General features: G+C 53.2%; 8 protein-coding genes across 8 annotated transcripts; 4 read left to right on the top strand and 4 right to left on the bottom strand.

The window, feature by feature from the left end:
• Positions 1-169: 169 nt before the first annotated feature.
• AA0111_g9328 (hypothetical protein) lies at positions 170-1084 on the bottom strand (the record flags this gene model as incomplete). Its single annotated transcript, XM_028655874.1, has 2 exons — positions 170-955; positions 1055-1084. The coding sequence occupies 2 exons, from the start codon at positions 1082-1084 to the stop codon at positions 170-172; spliced, it is 816 nt and encodes a 271-aa protein (XP_028503162.1).
• Positions 1085-2348: 1264 nt separating this feature from the next.
• On the top strand, positions 2349-2507 carry AA0111_g9327 (hypothetical protein; the record flags this gene model as incomplete). The annotated part of the gene is made up of 1 exon (XM_028655873.1): positions 2349-2507. The coding sequence occupies one exon, from the start codon at positions 2349-2351 to the stop codon at positions 2505-2507; it is 159 nt and encodes a 52-aa protein (XP_028503161.1).
• A 427-nt stretch (positions 2508-2934) lies between these two features.
• Positions 2935-4564, bottom strand: AA0111_g9326 (hypothetical protein; the record flags this gene model as incomplete). Its single annotated transcript, XM_028655872.1, has 3 exons — positions 2935-3458; positions 3616-4147; positions 4238-4564. 3 exons carry the CDS (start codon positions 4562-4564, stop codon positions 2935-2937), a joined length of 1383 nt encoding a protein of 460 aa, XP_028503160.1.
• Positions 4565-5108: 544 nt separating this feature from the next.
• On the bottom strand, positions 5109-6884 carry AA0111_g9325 (ATP-dependent RNA helicase; the record flags this gene model as incomplete). Its single annotated transcript, XM_028655871.1, has 3 exons — positions 5109-5218; positions 5300-6630; positions 6682-6884. The coding sequence occupies 3 exons, from the start codon at positions 6882-6884 to the stop codon at positions 5109-5111; spliced, it is 1644 nt and encodes a 547-aa protein (XP_028503159.1).
• A 958-nt stretch (positions 6885-7842) lies between these two features.
• Positions 7843-9107, bottom strand: AA0111_g9324 (Peptidyl-prolyl cis-trans isomerase B; the record flags this gene model as incomplete). Its single annotated transcript, XM_028655870.1, has 7 exons — positions 7843-8132; positions 8230-8425; positions 8488-8594; positions 8645-8656; positions 8713-8798; positions 8852-8946; positions 8997-9107. 7 exons carry the CDS (start codon positions 9105-9107, stop codon positions 7843-7845), a joined length of 897 nt encoding a protein of 298 aa, XP_028503158.1.
• A 250-nt stretch (positions 9108-9357) lies between these two features.
• AA0111_g9323 (hypothetical protein) lies at positions 9358-9850 on the top strand (the record flags this gene model as incomplete). The annotated part of the gene is made up of 3 exons (XM_028655869.1): positions 9358-9360; positions 9415-9726; positions 9788-9850. The coding sequence occupies 3 exons, from the start codon at positions 9358-9360 to the stop codon at positions 9848-9850; spliced, it is 378 nt and encodes a 125-aa protein (XP_028503164.1).
• Positions 9851-12984: 3134 nt separating this feature from the next.
• AA0111_g9322 (hypothetical protein) lies at positions 12985-17677 on the top strand (the record flags this gene model as incomplete). The annotated part of the gene is made up of 2 exons (XM_028655868.1): positions 12985-16804; positions 16860-17677. 2 exons carry the CDS (start codon positions 12985-12987, stop codon positions 17675-17677), a joined length of 4638 nt encoding a protein of 1545 aa, XP_028503157.1.
• An 871-nt stretch (positions 17678-18548) lies between these two features.
• AA0111_g9321 (Ino eighty subunit 1) lies at positions 18549-20994 on the top strand (the record flags this gene model as incomplete). Its single annotated transcript, XM_028655867.1, has 4 exons — positions 18549-19116; positions 19165-19776; positions 19838-19921; positions 19973-20994. The coding sequence occupies 4 exons, from the start codon at positions 18549-18551 to the stop codon at positions 20992-20994; spliced, it is 2286 nt and encodes a 761-aa protein (XP_028503156.1).
• Between the last annotated feature and the right edge of the window lie 426 nt (positions 20995-21420).

The following is a 21420-nucleotide window of genomic DNA, read 5'->3' as shown; positions in this document are numbered from 1 at the left end:
TAACGACCTAAACGTGAGGCGCGTGAAACAGGAACACACACAAAAAAAAAGAACCCTAGGACAATAAGAAGAAGAACAACAATGCCACCATCCATCTCTTCCCCCTACTCAGCCCTTCCGTTCTCTTCACATTCAATTCGCGTCTCTGGGTGAGCCAAAGTAGACAAACTTACTCTAAAAACTTCATATACGGCACGAAGCAATCCAAATGATTCGGAACTACTCTTTCACTCTTACGGCGGACACGCTGGCCTGTCGTATCCGAATTCCATTTCTTCTTCCTTCTTTCTGAGTGGCTAGGGGCGTAAGAAAGAATTTCCTGAGTAGGTGCTATTTCGAAGTGCTGGGAAGTCGTAATCGATTCGGTGGGAGGTGTGGGGGGCTCGAATATAGTTGTCGTTGCTACTGAGCAGATCATGATAGGCGAAGTAGAAGTTTCGTTGTTGAGGGTTCCTTCCGACGTGATTGGGTCAGACAGAGTGCTTGGATCAGCGATATCATCTGCATGTGGTTGTGTTTTAGTCGTGTCGTCCGTATTCTCTAATCCAGACTCTGCCTCGGATCCGGCCAGCTGCCCATCGACGCCTTCCATGGTCACCGGGAGTTCAACCATTGCACATGTCACACCTTCAGCTTGCGCGATCGTTGACATGACCATCTCCTCGCCCAGACCCCCGGTCGGTTGCCGTACAATGACATCCTCTGCGCCAGCGCCAGCGCCATCGCCACCCCAAAACCCTGTTCTACGCCCTTCGATCAGAAGCTTCGATTCTTTCTCGTTTTGAATTAACGAGCAGCAAGGGCACAACCAGGTCTTTGCACAATCTGCAGCACAGGTCCCACCTAGATCGCCCTTTCTGCGAATGCGAAATGTTTGCCATGCGTTTGGGATACAGACGAGGAATTGGTGGGCGAGTAGGGTGCAGCAGAAGACCGAGTAGCCGTAGGCTATGCACTGTTTGTGTTTTGTTCTGTTAGTCAGGAAATGGGCAGTGAGGTGGATTGAATCGGATTGTGGTATAGAAGCTAGGCGTAGAGAAGAGAGAATACTTACCGGTACATTGACAATCTCATACCCACTCATATCGCCGTTGTAATGAAGACGATGCCATGTCTTTCCGCAGGTGACGCAAGGACAGAAGAAAGTGACAAGACCTACCATACTCGTCAATCCCATCCTCACTTCGACAAATGAGATGAACTTACATAGTGGCAGGGGATTCAGGCAATCCTACAAACTGGTATTCCACGGCTTGGTCCGATTTATGTCTGCTTCAAACTCTTCTCTCGCTTCTGCAGTCCAGTCTATGAGCTGTGCGCGGCAATAGTTTCCCCATTTTGCGAGATTGTCGCGTGTCTTTTGGAGTGATGGGTGGCTTGCTAGGCGGTCTGGCATTGTAGTGTGACAAGATAGCTTCAGCCACACTTTTCGAGTCTGCGGAACAAGTCGGATTCGGTGCTAATTATGCTGATATCCGATGGGTGCGTGCACGAGGAATAGAGTGGTTGGCTGGTGGCGTGGGCAAGACGACGTTGATGACCAAAGAGAGCCTTGGATACAAGCAGATGCGTGAGGAAGTGATATTGACGGCACCTGCTTCGTAAGGCAAGAACGACAGTGTCAGTCGTCTTGCAAGAATGGTAATGACTGGAGAAAGAACCACCGCCTAGCGAGGCCGAGATCGTCTCTCGGCCCCGAGTTGCCAATACCAGCATAGATCCTGAAGCATTTTGCAACACTACGTCAAGGGGAGAAACCAAACATCTCATTAGAGCAGAGTACTTCTTCCTACTACAACAAATTGTATTGCAGCTATATGAATATTTATAGAGAATCTAGAAGTCTACAATGCTGTTAGGCTATATAATCTCTATTGTTAGGAGCTAACGTAATCTGTAAGGTAGAGCTTGTTACCTTCACCTGTTCGATTTTTGTCTTGTATGGGGTGCAATGCCTTGGGCGATGGACGAAAGTCGAGATAAATGGCTGAAAATGACTAGGCCACATCATGTGAATCGCATGATACTCGCCGGCCTAGAGCTACCATCTTCAACATCACAGCAAATAGAGGACAGAGTTGCAAGTATGAAATCGCATGCATTGTACAGGCTACGCATGTTGGCAGCCCGCACTAGTCTATGTAAGTAATCATCTGCTGGAAACTATACTTTTATCAGATTCCTTCCACCCAAGTCACTGGGTCAGGTCCGCACATGTGCCTGCAAACCAGAAAGAGCTTTTAAATCCCACCGCCGAGCAGGCCTTGGAAAGACAGCCACCATGATGGTTACCACAAAGAACCGGGGTATCTTCCTTCGTACAAAGGTTGGGTCGTGGATAGACCTTCATGAACGCCATCTATGCAGGAAACTTTTTCGTCGTCCAAAACAAGGTCATGCTGCTACTCTCCGCGTGTGGAGAGACTGAGCGACGCAAGGACGACGAGAAAGGCGTTGTCGCCGAGGGGTATGACCGGGAAAAAGGAATCGCTTTTGTCGTAAAATAAGGAAATGCTCAGAGGTCATCCGCGTGTGGACGACTCGGAAAGCGAGAATCTATGGCTCCCCAAGCAGCATGCTTGCAGAAGAGCGAAGTCGTGAAATGTTCGTAATGCATGCCTTTCCGGGAAAGACGAGGGTCCTGCCATCTATGTTCGAGCTCGACAAATGTGCGTCGAAGGGTATCGTATGCGAGAAGAGCTCGAAAAACAGGCAGATCCGCAAAAAAACAGTCGCTGTCTATATGCTGGTTGGGGTATGAGATTCCTGATTTCCGCATCGATCCGCGGTAACCGGGAAGGAGTCGCAGAAAACATTTGAGAGATAAGAAAATCGAAAGCAAGCCATCGGTAGCAGCGACACGAAGGCCCAGGGTATCGTAGAGAAGAAAATGTATCCCGGGCTGGCTACATCGTGAAGCGGTGCGATGCACGTTTACCACCAGGAGTTGCCGCCAGGGCCGGATGGGTTGCCGTAGCCTCCACCAAAGCCACCACCGCCGCCAGAGTAGCCACCAGGAGCTGGAGGAGCGTAGCCGCCGCCGGGAGCGCCGCCGTAACCACCTCCGTAGCCGCCTTGAGGAGCACCACCCCACTGACCGCCACCACCAAAACCACCACCGCCGCCGCCCATACGACGAACGTCACGGGTAGCAGCGTTACCACGGCCACGACCGCCTCCGCGTCCACCACGGCCTCCACCGAAGCCGGAGCCTTCGCGGGCAATGGACTCGAGGAATCCAGGGACTTCCTGGTTGGCCTCCTTCAACAGGTCAAGGAGATCGCGTACAACTCCGCGGTTGCCGCGGTTGAAGAAAGCAGTGGCAATACCAGTGTTTCCAGCACGTCCAGTACGACCGATACGGTGAACGTAATCGTCAATATCGGTGGGCAGGTCATAGTTGACGACGTGCGTCACGTTAGGTATATCGAGGCATTTAAGTAAGTCAGTATAATGTCCTTGTAGTAGAGTAAAATATAAAGTAGATAGAAACGTAGAAGCGGAAGGGAACGTGAGCGAAGGGGGTCAAAGGTGTAAGGAATGAAAATCGAGGGGGTCCAAAAAGGGCTTTTCCGGTGGAGGGTGGTGAGGGTTAGGTGAGCGCAGGGCTCAAACCTAGGTCCCTAAGCTTCTTCGCATGTCGGACACCGCCCAAGTGGATGCGAAGGCGGTCGGCGGAGGGGAAGTTCATGTTGTTGCATGTCTTGCATTGGTAACGACCATCGCGTAGAGCCCTTTGGCCGCCGCCTCGACCAGCATTACGTCTGCCCAGTCCAGCTGCCTTGCGCTTGTGGATCTCACGACCCTCATGCTCGAGTAGTTTGGCAGGAGACCGGAAGGTGAGGTCGCAGACATCACACTTGAAGGAACCCAATGCAAGATGCTTGAGGCTATAGGCTTTGGTGTAATCCTTGTGCTTGTCGCCCTTGTTCACAGTGTACTGACGTTGCTTTGTCTTCTTGTACTCAAGATCGAGGACGTCGATCTCGTCGGGAGTGTACCCCTCATACCTCTGGGCTTCCTCAGCACCCACCCACCCTCCTTCGTTGATAGAGAAATGGGTGCAGCAGCCGTCGTAGGTGAAGGTGTCGATAGCCCATGGACATAGGTGAGGCATGCAATAGTCCTTCTTGTGGGAGACCATCATCTAGAATACCATAGTGAACACGGCCTCGAGAACAAGGATGAAGCCGCGGAGGACGAAACGGAGGTATGCTCGAGGCAGAGGGGTCCATACCAAGTAGCCCTTGTGAGTGATGACCCAACCGTCGCAAAGGGCTTTCTCAACAGCGGCGGAGACCACATCCGAGAAGATGCCATGGTCGTTTCGCTTGTCATATACCTCCATACGTCGTGAAGCACCTTCAGATGAGTCGGTGCCGCTGCCACAGTAGGTCTTTGGACGATGTCCGACCTTCTCCATGACGAGGACGTAGACGGCCCACACCTTCCCATCCGGGATGGTTGAGGTCTTGAAGAAGCCAATGGTCGGGGCAGTCGGTGAACGAATAGCCTCTATCAGGCCGGGAGCAAAGGACAGCAGTGATGAGGTAGCGACTGCCATGATTGCGTTCTCAGTCGGAAACTGCTTTTCGAACATGGAGCTCTTCAGAGCCCTGGGCGTGCGAGATAGGACCGCCCAAGCAAACCATAGTATAAGAACGAAGATGTCCGTCGTGTCAGGCAACATCGTCTCAGTACACTGTGTATTCGTAACAACAGCACTCATATCGACGATATCGATTTGCTGGATAGTGCTTTCCGGTTCACGAGTGACTCAGTGTGAATGAAGGGACGCTCAGTGCCTTTCGACTGTCGAGCGATTGAGCGGGCGAATGGACAAATGCAGGCGTGTCAAGATCGACGTGCTCGCTTTGCTCGAAAGTGCTTTTCGCAGACGACCGGCTCCAGTGCGAGGGAAGGAGCCCACACCGACTGCAGGTGCGTATGAGGGCAGCTGCTGGACGTTGTCCAGATAGGTAGTCGAAGGTGTGCAAGGCGTGTATGCAAAAGCACGATGGCGGAGTGTGAAGGTATGGGGGTGTGAAGGTGCGAATGTGTGCAGGTGAAGAAAAGGTGAGACGAGTTGTGTAAACAACAGCCCGCCATCACGGCAGGTGCAAGAAGGCAGGTACAAACCATAATGGTACTTGCCACATGGGAAAGGAAGGAATCAAAAAAGTGAAGAAAGAACGAAGATAACAGAGAATGAACATACCTATAGCAAGTCAGCAGGATGTACAAGAGTTTGAAGAATACTGGGAATGTACGGAGGTGGAAAAGATTTTGGGAAACTTACCTCGGGCAGCTACAGCAGTAGCGACAAGGATGGGGCAACGTCCGTTTCGGAACATCTCCAGAGCCTTCTCACGCTCGCGCTGAGTACGGTCGCCGTGAATGGAGGTGGCGGGGAAGCCTTGGTTGATAAGGAAGTCCGACAAGGAGTCGGCCATACGCTTGGTCTCAACGAAGATCAAGGTAAGACCAGCACCGTGAGTGTGAAGGATATCCAGGAGGACAGAACGCTTGTCAACGTCTTCGACGTACTCAATCTTCTGGGTAATGTTCTCAGAAGTAGAACCGACACGACCGACCGAAAGGAAGATGTAGTCCTTCAAGAAGTCGCGGGCAAGCATCTGAATGTCGCGGGGGAAAGTGGCCGAGAACATGAGTGTCTGGCGGGCAGCGGTAGGAGGCATGTCCTCGCCCTCAACAATGCGGCGAATTTGAGGCTCGAAACCCATGTCCAACATGCGGTCAGCCTCGTCAAGAACCAGGTACTTGATGCTAGCGAGGGAGATACGGCCGCGCTCGATCAAGTCGACCAGACGACCAGGAGTAGCGACGAGAAGATCACAGCCGCGCTCGATCTGGCGAAGCTGGGAACCAATGTCGGCACCACCGTAAACGACACAAGGGCGGACCCACGAGCGGTAGGCGAACTTGCGGGCCTCGTCGAAAATTTGAGAGACCAACTCACGGGTAGGAGCAAGGACAAGCGAGGTGGGGTAAGCCTTGCGTTGGCGTCCATAGCCACCCTGAGCCGTTGCGGGAGGAGGAGAAGGGCCGTTTTTGAAAGCCTGGGCAAGAATAGGGAAGAGGAAACCACCAGTCTTTCCGGAACCGGTCTGGGCACAAGCCATGAGATCACGGCCACCCATGACGATAGGGATGGAGTACTTCTGGACTGGTGTGGGGACCTTGTATCCGGAGAGCTCGATGTTGCTTAGCAGGTGGTCGTCGAGAGGCGGGTTTGTGAAACGTGTGACGGGTTCGGGAACACCCTGACCAGAGGCCTCAACGGGGATGTCATCGTACTTCTCGAAGTTGATACCGGTGTGCTGCTTGGAGGGGTCGTTGGGCACGCCGAAGAGGTCGCGCTCAAGACGCTGGTTGGGCGGGCCAGGGACGTGCTTGCCGTCCTTCCAGGCACCGTCACCAGATCCGCGAGCACCTCCAGAGCCGCCACCACCAGGCTTGCCGTAAGCGTTGGGGTCAAAGTTGCCGCGAGGGGCACCGCCCCATCCACCACCTGGGGGACCGTCGCGACCGCGGGGAGTGAAGTTGGGTGCGTTGGCCCAGCCACCGGCACCACCGCCGCCGCCGTTCATCTGAGGGGGAGGACCCTGACTGTCACCCGTTAGCATACCTTCCTGTTTTGTGTCTTGGGTATTGACTGACCCTCCTGGTCCCCAAGCGCTGCCACCGAGACCGCCGCCGCCGTTCATCATCGGGGGCGGGCCGTCCATAGGTGCAGGGCCGCCCTGGGGACGACCGCGAAGGTGGGGAGGGATGTAGGCAGAACGCTCGCCGTTGAAGCCGTTCTGGTTGTTGTGCTGGGACTCATTTATGTTGAGACGACCCATGTCGAGTTGGTCAGCCATGATGGGCGTGGTTGAGTCGAGTAGGCTGAAGGTGTGGTTGTGTATATAAGACGAGGGCAATATGCAAGTCGCAAATTACTGTTTTACTGGCTTCGGCTGGCTCGGCGGTGAGCGACAGACGAAAGAAAGCAGGTCTAAGTGACGAAACTCGTAACTCGCAGGCGGGTGCCTGAGACTCGTTCTGTCAGGAAAGAAGGGAACGCCTCTGTCCTGGAAAACGAGAAGTAAAGAAGTGAAGACCAAAAGAAAGGACTTCACAGAAAATGTGCTTGTAGGGTTGTGTAATACACACAGAATAGTTTTGAGGGTGGGTGGTTAGGGAAGAGGGAGAACGCAGCAGGTAAGTTAAAAAAGCGTGTCGGAGAACCCTTCCCGCACTAGACCCTGTGTGGCGCTAGCGCTCCCTCTCAGAGTTCTCAAGCTGTGGCGAGTGGGGAGCGGTGAACGTCACATATGGATCCTGTCGTGTGCTGCAGCCGGCTTGCTTTTCATGCGACATGCACTGTGACATGGCTTCGGTGGATGTAGTGGCGGCTTTGCCTGGCTCTTGTGCAGGTTCCAGGCCAGTTTGTGCAACAGTGCCATGCGTCCTGATAACCCAACAGAATACTTTCGTTTTTACTAGCCACCATGTGCCTGGACCGTAATACATCATTGTCCGTGGGTAATGCAGGGACTACAAGTACTCCGTATCCTCCCTCTTCACCCTAGCTAGCGCCTTGACATATTGGAGCGTTGGCACTAGGAGAAAAGAGTCTGTGTTGCACTAATACGGTTTGTTAACATACCCTGGATGAATTCCTAGCCTCGCACTTTTACAGGGCAGCAAGACAGGGGTTGATGCGTGCCTCTAGTCGTGGTAGTATGGTGCGATGACTTCATTCATCCTTTATCCTTATGTTCATCATGTAGCGCAATCACAGTCTACTAAATGAACGTTTCTGCATTTCATCGTTATCTAGGCCATGCTCTTCTCCTTGAGCCCACCCACAACGTTACTTTGCCCACCATTTCGCGACTTCAAGAAAAGCACACAGACTGCGACGATAGCCCCAACAAAGAAAAACTTCTGGCCCATTGACAGTCCATCAGCGGAACCAGTGGCAACGGCCATACCAGGGAGCTTGGGCTTGGTGGTAGAGGCCTGGGTGACCTCAGCAATGTTGACGATATCCTCCTTGGATGGTGTTGCCGCAGTGATATCGAGTTCGTCGCCAGGAATGGCAGGTTCAGCAGCTCCGTATAGATCTTGAAGAAAGGGCACAACTATCAGCAGCTCTCCAACCTGAGGGGTCGACCCAATAGCAAAGAATGCGTACTGATGTCTAGAGTTCCGCGTGAATACCTTCCTCTGGCACCTCGAGCTCTCCGCTCTTGGCGATCTTGACGGTCTGGGCCGGCTTGTCTCCAGGTCCCTTCTTCACGTTCTCAATCTTCTCCACAACATCGTAGCCCTCGAGGACCTCTCCGAAAACGACGTGGCGGCCATCGAGCCAGCTGGTGACGACGGTGGTGATGAAGAACTGAGAGCCGTTGGTGTCCTAGATCATCCATGTACGGTCAGTGCATGATTCAAGTGCAGTTCATACATTGTATCTCTTACCTTTCCGCTGTTGGCCATGCTGAGAAGACCCTTGCGGGTGTGCTTGAGCTTGAAGTTCTCATCGGGGAACTTAGCTCCATAGATACTCTTTCCACCAGTGCCATCACCTAATCGTTGTCAGTGTGTGGATTGCGGGGCTCGATTTATCTTGACATACCCTTGGTGAAGTCTAAAACAGAGTTAGCATTGCAGATCCCTTAGAGATGTACTAAGAATTGTACTTACCACCACCCTGGATCATGAAGTTGCTGATAACGCGGTGGAAAGTAGAGCCCTCGTAACCGAAGCCCTTCTCGCCGGTAGCCAGAGCGCTATCACATTTGTTAGATCCCGAAGCTGTACACACGTTTGTACGGGGTCGTACCGGAAGTTCTCGGCGGTCTTGGGGACAGTCTTGCCGTAAAGGCCAATGGTGATGCGGCCTAGCTCTTCATCACCATGGGTGATGTCGAAGTACACCTGTGGAAGTTAGCAAGACCGACCACATGTCAATTGTGAGCTATGCGCACCTTGTGGGTGATCTTGGGTCCCTTGGCAGCCTCAGTGCTCTGAGCAAAGAAGACAAAGGTGATCGAGAGGATCAAGAGGAGCGAAATGACGGCTCGTTGGAAAGTAGCCATGATGCCTGATTGTGTTGGGAAACAACCAAGGGAAGTCACAGAGTTAAATAGTTTGGAGAGCCCCCTGCTTGAGTGCAATGGTGGAGAGGTGTTGAAACGTTGCGTTTTACCTAGGTAGAGAGCTGGACTGCCCGCACCGTCGCACTAGCACTTGTTGGGGTTAGTGAGAAACGGAAGTCTGGAGATTCGAGATCAGACAAGACAATTGACACTCCAACACGCGAACTCGCCGTCGGAACGCTGATCCGCCATGGTACGCTACCAGACCGCCTAATTCTTCTCGCGTGCAACTCACTGACGGTTTCAGGTGTTCATCAACGGCTTCAGCTTCACGGAAGCGACGCTCGTCAAGCGGTCCCTCGAATCCTTCTTCGGCATCGGGCCCTCGGTCTCGCAGCGCATCATGGCGAAATTCTACATCCACCCGTGGGCGAAAGTCGGCAGTCTGAAAAATGCGACAGTCATGGATCTGACGGCCGAGCTGGCGAACATGAAGATTGAGAATGATTTGCGGCGGCAGGTGCAGGACGATATTCGGAGATTGAGGGATATGGGCACATATCGTGGAAGAAGGCATGCTATGGGTTTGCCTGTGAGGGGTCAGAGAACAAGGACACAGGTACGTTCAATCCTCGTGGCGGGGCTACGATTGTGGTGGGCATATGGGCTAATGGTCATAGATTGCAACTGCACGACGGTTGAACAAGATGGAACGAGGCGGTACAGGAAGAGTGGGATTGTAAGGTGGAAGGAAACATACATACGAGTGTATAATATTGTACAGTATGCGGGCATAAAATGTTGTCCACGATACACGTTTGGAGAGAATATACAGCACGTCAACGACTCAACATTACTCTAGTTACCACAGGGTACATCTTGATCTCCACATAGAGAGCGGGACCATGTTTCGACGATAAACAGCTATAAGTACTGGCCATGGGAAATCTCTCGCAGAACTAGGCTGTCATCCATCGTTCAGAATTTGCAATCTACAAAGCCCCTTGCCTTGGTTCAAAATTCTTCGAAACNTGTTTGGAGTAATGACAGTAGCAAGCAGAAGACTGACAAACATGTTAATCGAAAATGATGTCCACGAAGGAGCTGGTTTTTGATAGACTGTACCTACTGTTGAGGATATACCATAAGAGCTTACACAGTAATCTGCCTTGAAGCTCGAACAGTAGAACAAGAATGTGGAACTCTGGGGTAAGGCCTGTTGCCCTGGAATACCGGCTAGTCTTAGGCCACAGTATCCGTTATGGTGCTGTCAAGGCCGGTGCGGAACATCAGGACATTGGCAGTCTCATTCATGTCACAACATGAACCCAAAATCAGATGCTTCCTCCTGATCTAGTCTATGGCATCTAACTAGCCATCACGATTTTATAACCATGCAGATTGTGAGCTTCCTTGCAGACATAGTGGCCGTGGACCCGGGGCCCAATGCTGCGATAATGGCATTATATGTCTGCTCAACATATTACCTTGTTTTGCAAGCATGGCGACTGTGCACCGTTGGTGTCGAAACAGAATACCTACCAAAAAGCGAGTAGTCAATCAAACCAGCTTCTATATTCAGAAGGATATACTGCTAATATCTACTCAGAACCTCTAATCCAGCTTATACACGGTGTACTCTACGTCGACCAACCACTTAGTTACCATTTGGTCAGCGTACCTTTCCTGCCCGCACATTGGAATGAATGTCACGAAGACCGGGTACGTCATGCCAGACAAAGATTCGTTGCTCATACAAAGACCGAATCGGATCTCGACACATTCTTGACGACCTTGAAAGCAGCGTCTGGAAGCGGGCGGACGTGCTTCCGCGCTGGGCGGAAGCCGAAACGTTTTGAGGGAGTTATCATAGACGTTTACCCGCCATGCAAGGGTTAGTTATGCTAGGATACCCAAGCAGCATCTGCTCCATGGCGCAGTCAATCTCTAAGTTCCGATAGGCGTTATTGACGTCCAGCTTGGCAATGTCTCTCCAACCGGCCTATTTTCCTCCACGTTTGACGGCGGGAACTGTAGGCCTGGGCGGTAACGAAGCGGTCGGACGGGAGCTTGCAAGCCGAACGGAAGCTCTCACATGCATGCATATGCATTGATACCGCCAAAGGCGATTACTGTTTGTAGCAAAGACAGGATTCATCAACCATTTCTGTGTGTGAGCATGGTAGAAAAGTCTATGTTTGCCTCTACCCAGAATCGGTGTCAATCTACCTAAGCTTGGATGGTTTGTTTTCCGCAAGGAAGCAAAGTGCGGAAGTACAGTGGTGAAGATCACAATACTTCGGCATTGCCTTTCGGAACTTTGATATGCGAAGTATAATTAGACATGGGGAGGGCTTGCAGATTGACGCAACCCGCGTGGAAACAGCTGTCCCGGATCATGCTCGCCACCTCTCTGGGATCGCGTCTGCCTCAGGTTGACCCTGCATACGTTGGGGGTGTGAATGCTGTCGAAAGATGAACGGTGCTCGAGGCGCGAAGAAGAGCTGCTTGCGCCGCGCATCGTTAGTCGTACAAATGATGATATCCGTTCCAGATTTCGGTCACACTTCATCTTGACGGCACGTTGCGGGTACTAGTGCAGAAACAGAAAAACAAAAGCCGTTTCTTGGCCTTTTCCACTCGAGTTACCCCTGATACAGTGTCGCAAAGAAGGATTGTTAGTCTAGCCCTTGGCTTAGTCGTGCAGCATAGGTGCAGCTTGTGATCACCATGCGTCGACTGTTAAGGGCTAGTCGTTGAGCTATCAGCGGCTCCCTGCAGCACACTTCGCTTGACGGCGGATGAGTTTCAGATGTAATCGCAGGTCGGTAAGAATCGTACGATTTTGATGAGCGTCTCAAGCGACTGTGTTTGCTGTTGAGATGCTCGAATATCCGGCCGCGGTGCAAAGCGGATGACCTGGGCGCTTTTGCTGACCATGGCACACGGACAGCGTTCGTCTTTGAAAGTTTATGGCTTGCGGCTGATTCAGCCACGAGGGATTGGGCCAATGGCAGCTGATCGACAGGCCTAATCTCGATTCGGCCTGGAGAATCCTTCTCGCTGCAGCGACCCAGCCCTTGAACTCGAACGCTATCCGTGCGCCAGAGACATGATTACGACCCGTGGACCCAATTGACGGCCAGATGTCTAGCGGAAATGCACCTTCGAGTCTACCATGAATCGCAAATTACTGAGCCGTCGAGCCAATACACCCTCAAGACTCGTATGTCAAATCATCTACTTTCCAGCCAATGGGTGGGTATTTTGCAAAATTCGGCTCGTCAGGCTTCTGTCAGCTTGACTGCGGGCACCAGCGACAGCAGACCACGCGGACATGTCGTTTCTGCATAAGACCGTCAGTGGATGATGGCTCATAGATGATTACGGCTAGCAAGCCACAGGGCTAGACCAATGGGAAGCCCAAAGCACACTTTTGGCGCCTACACCGGCATGTAGTCGACTAGGATGCAAATGGCTTTGGGCATATCTCAAACGTGAGGGGACGCAGCCATCAAGGCCTACGGAGGCGATCATGGAGACAAAGGGCTCCAGGGCTCGCTTCTGCTGCAGGAACCAGGCTTGAATTTGGCCCGGCTCCTACAAGGGCGGTTATGGCGCCGAATGAGAATCCACCAGTCTACAAGCCCAAATCTCTTCTGTTCCGGCTGCTCCTTCTGACGGAGACTTGTCTCAAGCTGCGCGGGACGCCCAGATGCTGACGAGACTGCTGAGCGTGGCAGCTTTGGATTCACCAGACACTCAGAGCGTCACCGAAACACTAATCCCCACTAACTATCTGCTATACTGTCGACCAGATATCCCGGTCGTCGGCTAGCCCGTTTGAGACTTGAACATGGCGGCGACGAATACAGACATGCATATGCTTCAGGAAAGACCAGCGGCACATCACATCCCTCAGCACCAGCCGTCGTCGCCTTCCCACTCTCTATCCTCGCCGTCGCTCGTCGAGAGTATTCGCAGCCTTCGCGACGATTCGACGCGCCCACACAACGTGCCGACCACTGCGGACGAGCAACACCAAATCCGAGCACGTCGCAAGCCCGTCCCGAGTCCGCTGTACCCACCTGGCAATAACGGGCTCTCATATCAGCAGTTGTCCTATCAAGACTCACCACGCTTTGACGAACCGCGCAGTCCGCGCGAGAAGCTTGACGCATTGCTTGCGGAGGAGCAACATCATACCTCGCCCATTCGCCCAACCAAGCCAGCGCATCCGCCTACACCACCCAACGTTCCCACCCCAAATTTCACGCAGCCTTCGAGGCCGTCTGCGTATGCAAAACTCCGACAGGTGTCGTCGCCCACGCTGTCCTCGGCTGGAATTTCTCCACCAGCGTCACCCGTCACCATGCCTCCACCATCGCGGCCGAACCGACCTGAGACGAGACCGACGGTGCCTGTCCGCAACCCTTCAATAGATTCAGCAGCATCGTCGCTATCTTCGACTGCCTCTCAGAATCGCCCTCCTGCCAACCATGCGACGCGACCGTCGCAAGATACGAGCACGGCGAACCCACCAGATATGGCCGCTCTGATAGCCACAGCAGGCTCACCAGAGGCTGCGATGCTGGCATTGTGGAAGGAGAAGCAGAACACGTCCAGTCACAATGCGCAGCTCTGGCGACTGGTCGAGAAGCAACGGTCCATGATCATTGGGCTGCAGAAAGATCTCGAGCGCGCATTGAAGGACAAGGACCGCTACCGCAGGAAGTTCAAGGAGTATGCTGAACAGGTACCACCAGGTCCTGGCTCACTACAGAAGTCCGACACTTTCGACTCGGTCGTGGAACGCGAGACTAGCCAGTCGCCAGCCCTCAGTGAGCCAGCTGGCGAGCCCGCTAGGCCCAGCGACTCCAAAGCCGGGGAGCACAAGACATCGCCCTTGACACAAGAGCACCCCGCGCCACATCTCATACCAGACTCGCAATTAGCGACCTCGCCGTCTCATTCTACCGCATCGAATCTGTCGTCAGCCGTGAACTCGCCCACCGACTATTCCGTACAACCCCTTAGCCTTGGTAGCAAAGGTCTCGGCCTTGACGCCACCTTGCTGCAGCCCGGTGATGCTGTTCAACCTCCAGAACAGGCCTCGAAGCCGACTACGCCTCCCCAGAATAACTCAGATGTGACGATAGTCCCAAGTGATTCACAGCTCCAGCCTCCACAGATATCGCTGATCCAGGCCACGCCTGTCATTGGTGGTGACGGTTTCGAATCACCTCCTAGAAAGACTCCACAACCTCTGCGCAAGGCCCCGCCAGCTCCGCTCAACCTCTCGAAACCCATTACGACTAGCGCACATCTCCACCAAGCTGTGCACGGCGACGATGTTGATTCAGACTACGATGATACATTGGAAGTGGACGAGATACCTGTTGTGGAGCTGCGGGGAAGGAGGAAGACTCGGGAGGAAGATGATCGAGTCCGCGAAGCTATGTATTCGAAAGACGAGGAAGCTAGAAGCAAGTCGAAGAAGAAGAAAAGCGAAAGCAAGAGCAAACAACAAGCGACGCCATCTGAAACACCAGCAGGCGATCAACCTCAGGCGGTCCCGGTTCCCCTTTCGCCGCGTCAGTTCAATGCGCTGCAATCGGGCCTTCCACTCTCTCCCCGTCACCCACCTGCCAACTCTCTAAATGCTCTTCTCAGCCCTGCCAACTCGGATAGTTCTATGATGGCCAACCGGAGTGTTGCATCGCCACTCATGAGTCCAGGACTTCCTTCCAGCCCCAGACCTACTGATAGGCCACTAGGGTCACCATTACCAAGAAACCCTAAGCAGTCGATAGCATCACCGCCCATGTCGCCAACTACCACCAGTCAATCAGCTGGACGGCCGGTACAGCAACAAGTTCCTCTCCCGCCAAACACACCTCAGTCTTACCAGTCACCTCCAGTCAACCAGAGTCAACATTCCAATCAGCTCCGCAAAGAGTCGTCTACAGGCCTCTTGACAGTACCAGGTGCGCAACCTAGTCCAGAATCGCCATCAAGTAGCCCTACCTTGAACGATGTTCCGGATGCAGAGCATGTCTATCGTGGACTTGTCTCTGATCAGTACCCTGGACTCTTGCTCCCTCCCAACGCACTACCTTCTATTCAAGTCAAGGTCTTCTCGTCCCGCCTTCGGCCGTCACGTATGAGCATGCTAGCTCCTAAACCACAGGAGGAGGACCCTGTCTTCATTCTCGCCGTCTACGCTCGTTCAGACAACAAACAGCTATGGCGTGTGGAGAAAACGATTGCCACGCTACCCTCTCTAGACTCTCAGCTGAGGTCCATGTGCGATTTCCAGGGACAACTCCCAGATCGTGGTCTTTTCGGGGGTCATGCTCCTGCCAAGATTGATGCTCGAAGGGTCGCGCTGAACCAATATTTCGATACTGTTCTAGAAACCCCTATGAACGAAAAGACAGCCTTGATTGTGTGCGAATATCTTTCCACTGATGTCATTGGCGCACAAGCTGGTGACAGACTGGCTCCCGAGCCCACACCGGGTCCAACGGTGTCTGTTCAGAGAACGCAGCGCAAGGTCGGTTACCTTACTAAGCGTGGCAAGAACTTCGGGGGCTGGAAGGCACGTTTCTTCGTTCTAGACGGCTCAGAGTTTAGGTACTTCGAGGGCGAAGGTGGTGCGCATCTGGGAACGATCAAGTTGCAGAATGCACAAATTGGGAAACAGTCACAACAGCAGTCAAACCAATCGCCACAACGAAAGGATGACTCCGAGGACAATCAATATCGACATGCCTTCCTCATTTTGGAACCAAAGCGGAAAGACTCGACAAGCTTAGTTCGCCATGTGCTGTGTGCAGAGAACGATGAAGAGCGAGATGCTTGGGTTGAGGCGCTTTTGCAGCACGTCGACATACCAGATGAAACTTCACCAATCGAGATTCGCGTCCCCTCTGCCACACGTCTACAAAAGCAACAGGCCAGTCAAGACTCAACGCGCTCGCAGTGGAGAGACAGCCCTGATGTGGCAGAGCAAGATCGCCTACAAGGCCTCAGCTATGATGACGCCGTTCAAGCTCAAGCGCCTGTTCGCGGTCCCAACCACCGAGACATGATGGCGGAAAAGGCTTCACGAGGCTCCCCCAAGGAATCATCCTTCCACCAAGACAACTCAGGTCACTATCCTGCCATCTCTGGACCCAGCAATGGAACCCCAATCAAGGACTCTGAAAGCTGGGGCAGCAAGCTAATGGCGGGACCCACGGCAGTCAAGGATAAGAAACGCAGCATATTCGGCTTCAGAGGTCGCGGCGGTTCTTCCGACCTTGCGCCAGTACAAATCAGCACCCCACTGCAGTCAACCACGGAACATCGTCTACCCCCGGGCCGCAGTGTTTTTGGCATCCCACTTATGGAAGCTGTAGAGTTCACACAACCTGATGGAGTCAATGTGGCGATACCAGCTGTCGTTTACAGGTGCTTGGAGTACCTCCGAGCAAAGAAGGCGATTAGCGAAGAAGGCATCTTCAGGCTTAGTGGGTCGAACATTGTCATCAAGGGCCTACGCGATCGATTCAACAACGAAGGCGATATCAAGCTGCTAGACGGGCAATACTACGATGTTCACGCTGTTGCGTCGTTACTGAAGTTGTACTTGCGGGAACTACCCGCCTCTGTTCTAACTCGGGAACTGCATCTTGATTTCCTCAAGGTTCTCGGTAAGTATTTGGCCTCGAAATTGATGAAAATAGATAGTTCGCTAACACATCGTAGACATGGACGAGCGTAGCAAGAAGATTCAGAGCTTCAACGTTCTTGTACACAAACTCCCTAGGCCCAACTTCGAGCTGTTGCGACACCTCGCATCGTTCCTGATTGAGATTGTGGACAACTCGGGAGTGAACAAGATGACCGTGCGAAACGTCGGCATAGTGTTTGCACCAACTCTGAACATCCCAGCTCCGTTGATATCTTTCTTCCTTACTGATTATACCGACATTTTTGGTGCTGCTCTTGACGAAGCCAGTTCTCCGATCCACGAGATTCGGAATAACACGTCTCATTTAGGTGACGATGCTATTCGATCCCCAAGGAGGCAGATGTTTTCTGATCTCCCAACGCCTGCGTACAACGAGACAACGTTCCAGCAGCGTATGGATCGACCGCCTCAAGGCTACCAAGGAAACAGCGCTCCCAACTATCCACCTCCGCAACCTCCACAGCAATATCAGCAACAGCAACAGCAGCAATACAGTAACCAACAACAGCAGGGTCAATATAGTGGCTACGACTCAGGCTTCATTCCAATGCGTCCCAGCTACGACACCCCAGCCTACGATCAACCTTACAATTCTGGAGAGGGCTACGGTAGCTTGAATGGAGTGGTACAGTCGAGTGGAGCGCGCGAACAACGGCAACGAAAACGAGAGAGTGGCATGCTCCTCATGAACATGGGCATGGGTGGCCAACGCAAAGGCTCGGGTGGACCGAACGCGCAACAACGCGGAGATGGACGATACGATCCACGAATGTACTCGCAAAACAACACGCCCAACCCCCTAATGGTACGAGAAGAAACGGCATTCGACTGAGTTGAAGCAAGCCTCGGACTCGGACTCGGACTAGGCCGGCGAACAACGAACAACGATACACGAAGGGATGTGTATACCAAGATTTGTGTTTAATTTTTGGATTCTTAATTCAGGACCACGGACTGGATCTTTGGTTCTACTTTGGGCTTGGTTTGGTTCTTCCTTTGTTTTTCCTGCGCGTGTCTTGTAACGGAGATATTTTCCCCAGCGATACCAGGCGTTTTTATGGACAGGGAAAGCAAACAAACGACTCGCGAGGAGTTGTGTGTCTGCTTTTTCTCTGTGTTGCATACCCCCATCGCCCTCTTCGGATTGTTTGTGCGGCAGCTTGGCTTTGGCTTTAGCGTGGCGCTTTTTTGCGATGTGTTTTTGGTTTCTACCTTCGCTGAGATATCCTGGTTACTTTTTTGTTACATGTTTGGCGTGGACATGCTAGATGAGGGTTCTTGTATTGCCCATCTGAGCGGCTGGTTGGCTATGCAAGTAGAGTATCTAGCTACTACCGATGGAAAACGAATTGAATCTTGCAAGGACGTTTGAAGTCACGGTGTTTGTGTCGTCGCGATGAAGTCTGTCTGCAAACGTATGAGGTTCGTGATGGGATGGCGTCGAGCGACATGCGTTGGTTCGGGGGGCTAGCGGCTGAGCTTGGGCGTCGGAGACGCATTCGGGACATGGCCGCATCTTCCTCCTTTGCGATTGACGTATTTGCTTGTTTGAGACACAAGTCTGGCGGCACAGGGATAGCAAGCCAGGTCGCGAGCTCAGGCGTCATAGGGCCAATCCCATCCCACAGCGCAACCAGCACAGGCACGACTAGTGGAACCAGACACAGAGCACCCAGAGCTAATCCCCGGATCGCGTCACAGTCATGGACGACAAGCCTCTGCCTCTGCCTCTGCGCGCCGACGAGCCCGACTCTCGAAACAGCCTACGACACATTCTGGCCGCAGACCCCCAAATGGACGACTCCAAGCCCGACGCATCCCAAGCAAACACGCCCGTCCCCGACGAGAGCGAAGCGGGCGGCGATGCGCCAGATGCCTCGCGCCCAGCCAACGACAACGACCCTGCCCGGCCCTACTACACGGCCACGACGACGACGACGCGCCGCAATGCCAACGGGAGCGTGTCGTCCGTCTACAGCGGGAACAAGATCAAGCACCTCAAGAAGGACGATGGCATTCCCCTGTGGCGCAAGGACATCCAGTTCGACTTCCTCAAGCTCGTCTTCGAGGACGACAAGCGCGTCTTCACCAAGCAGTCGGACAGCACCAGCGGACACACGTTTGCCGACATCTACCTCGATGCCATGGCAAAGAGCAGCAAGTGCAGCAAGATCCTCAAGGACAAGCTTCTGACCGAGCGCCCGGCTGCCATCAACATGGCCATGGTGTGTCTGCTCGTCAACGTCGGCCGCATGAACACCACCCTCAACTGTAGGCCACATGTGCGACTCTTGACACCTCTCCTCTAACACGTCACAGTCTTCCCCGAAATGCGCGCCCAGCTACGGACCTACCACTCCATCCCCTCCCTCCAAGCCCACCAAGACCCCAACGCCTACAAACAGCTGCAGGATGCGCCGCGCTTGAAGTCCATCCTCAAGGGCGCAACTGAGGACCAAGAGCAGCCCAGCACCATCGAGGAGATCATGGCAGCTTCCATCCCGCGCACCAACCCTGTCAACCTCATCTTTGTCCTGTCGCAATACGCGCCCAAGATCTCGGAGTTGCACTTCTTCCCGCCTCGCGATTTCTTCGACCTCGTCATGCGCTCCAACCTGAGCAGCAAGAGTAGAGCCACAGCCTTCCTATGGCTCATGTGGTGGTATCTCGAGAGCGACTTCACCAAGGAAGCCGCCGAGAAAAATCCCTTTGGCCCTGGCCAGATGGGACCCGCCGACGACCCGACTACAGCCGAGTTTCCCATCAAGTGTCCGCCTTTCGAGATACTTTCGCCCGAGCAAGAGGCCCTGGAGAACGTCGATTCGGTCGAAGAGAAGACATTTGGTGAGATTAAGCGCAAAGAGAGGACTGCTATATTGGCAAGCGACATGGCGCCAGTCGTCACAGGCCCCAAACGGACCAACAAAAAGGGTGAGCACTCCAACCGGCATGCGTTTTGCCCCATATCGGACCAATTCTAACATTTCTCAAGGCTTCAATCAAAACCCCGTCTTCTCAATAGCCGCCGATGACGGTGCTTCGACACCTGGGCGTGACAGACAGTCGCCATCCCATGGTAAGTTCCATAGATTTGACCCCTGAGGCGGTACTCTTCTAACATCAACAGGCTCTGCACGAGGACGTGGCAAGCTTGCCAAATCCATCATTGAACGAGATTACCCCTCAGATACCGACCGAACCCGCTCAGCATCACCCCCTAACAGCGTCTACAATACAGCGAAGAAGGTGGCTACCCCCAACATGCGCATAAATACCCTCCTTAACGAAGACGGCCCCGCCTCATCTCCCGCAGCCAAGGGCCCTGGCCGCGGGAACTGGTCCCGCAACCGCACATCAGGGATAGGCGCCGGAGGAACACCAGCAGCACGAAGCGTCAAGTCCAAACTCGACGCACCAACCTCACAAGACGGCCAGTCCCCCTCTACATCTGCGCCCACCTTCAACGGCCCACACGGCTTCTACCTGCCACTCAACGGCTCCGATCCGTCGCACAAACGAACCCGTCCCCTTACACAACACCAACTCGCCGTCGAGCAATACCGACGACGGCGCGTAGACGTCATCCTCGACCGCGGAATTCGCATCGAATACGCCGCCGCCGCAAAACACCGTCGCAAAGCCAACCCCTTCATACGCAGCTGGATCCGCTGCAAAGGCATGGCAGATGGCTACGATACAGACGAAGAATCGCATGCGCAATACGCTCAACTCTCCGACTACGAACTCGGTACCAAGACCCCGCCGCCCATGCCCTCTGGTCTCGTTCCCTTGGATTTTGGCGGCGAAGTCAACGACCACGGCGAGGAATCTTACTACCGCGCCAAGATGCTTAGTAGGGCGCTGCGTCGTCTAGATCGCTGGGAAGGAGGTGGAAAGAGTGGGTCTAGAAGGAGGCTCAAGGGGGAGAGGGGCAGTGGGCTAACAGACGTCAATGAAGGGCGACCCGTTATCGGCAGTGAAGATGAGGATGACGAGGACGAGGATGGCGACTTGATGGATGTGGATGAGATGGAGAGGAGGGAGGCGTTAGAGGATGAGAGTGCCGAGGATAGCGATGACGATGTTGATATGGATGGTGAGAGGAGATGGGATTCTAATACCCTTCCACCTTTGCCTAGGATGGCGTAAATCATTATGTGGGTCTCTTAGGCTGTTCCAATCTTGGTTTCTTATTCTTTTTGCAGGACGAGGAGATTTTGTGTATCAATATGTTGGATTGGGAAGCATGGCGTTATGTGTGACATGTATGGCTGTCGGAGGATTTTTCACCAGCAAAATAGATTGTTTTACTTGGTGTATTTTGTTTGTCATGGCATTCTTTCTGAAGCTTGTTTATGAAGGGGAAAACAACGAACCATGGTATCTTATAGTTTCATTCGTGACTGTAGTGCTATGTATACGTCGACAACTTTGAACAAAGAGTACTGGGCTAGTAAAACTGGAGTTGGCAACAAGTGAACACCTGACGCTTGATCCGTTGATTGCACTGTTTGATACCCTGTTGTCTGGTGGCGAGACATCGTTAAGGCGAGGATAGGTAGCAGAGAGCACGAA

Source organism: Alternaria arborescens (genome assembly GCF_004154835.1).
Source record: "Alternaria arborescens strain FERA 675 chromosome Unknown contig_26, whole genome shotgun sequence".
In the NCBI taxonomy this organism is placed as follows: Eukaryota; Fungi; Ascomycota; class Dothideomycetes; order Pleosporales; family Pleosporaceae; genus Alternaria; species Alternaria arborescens.
This window is presented reverse-complemented; position numbering and strand designations above follow the sequence as displayed.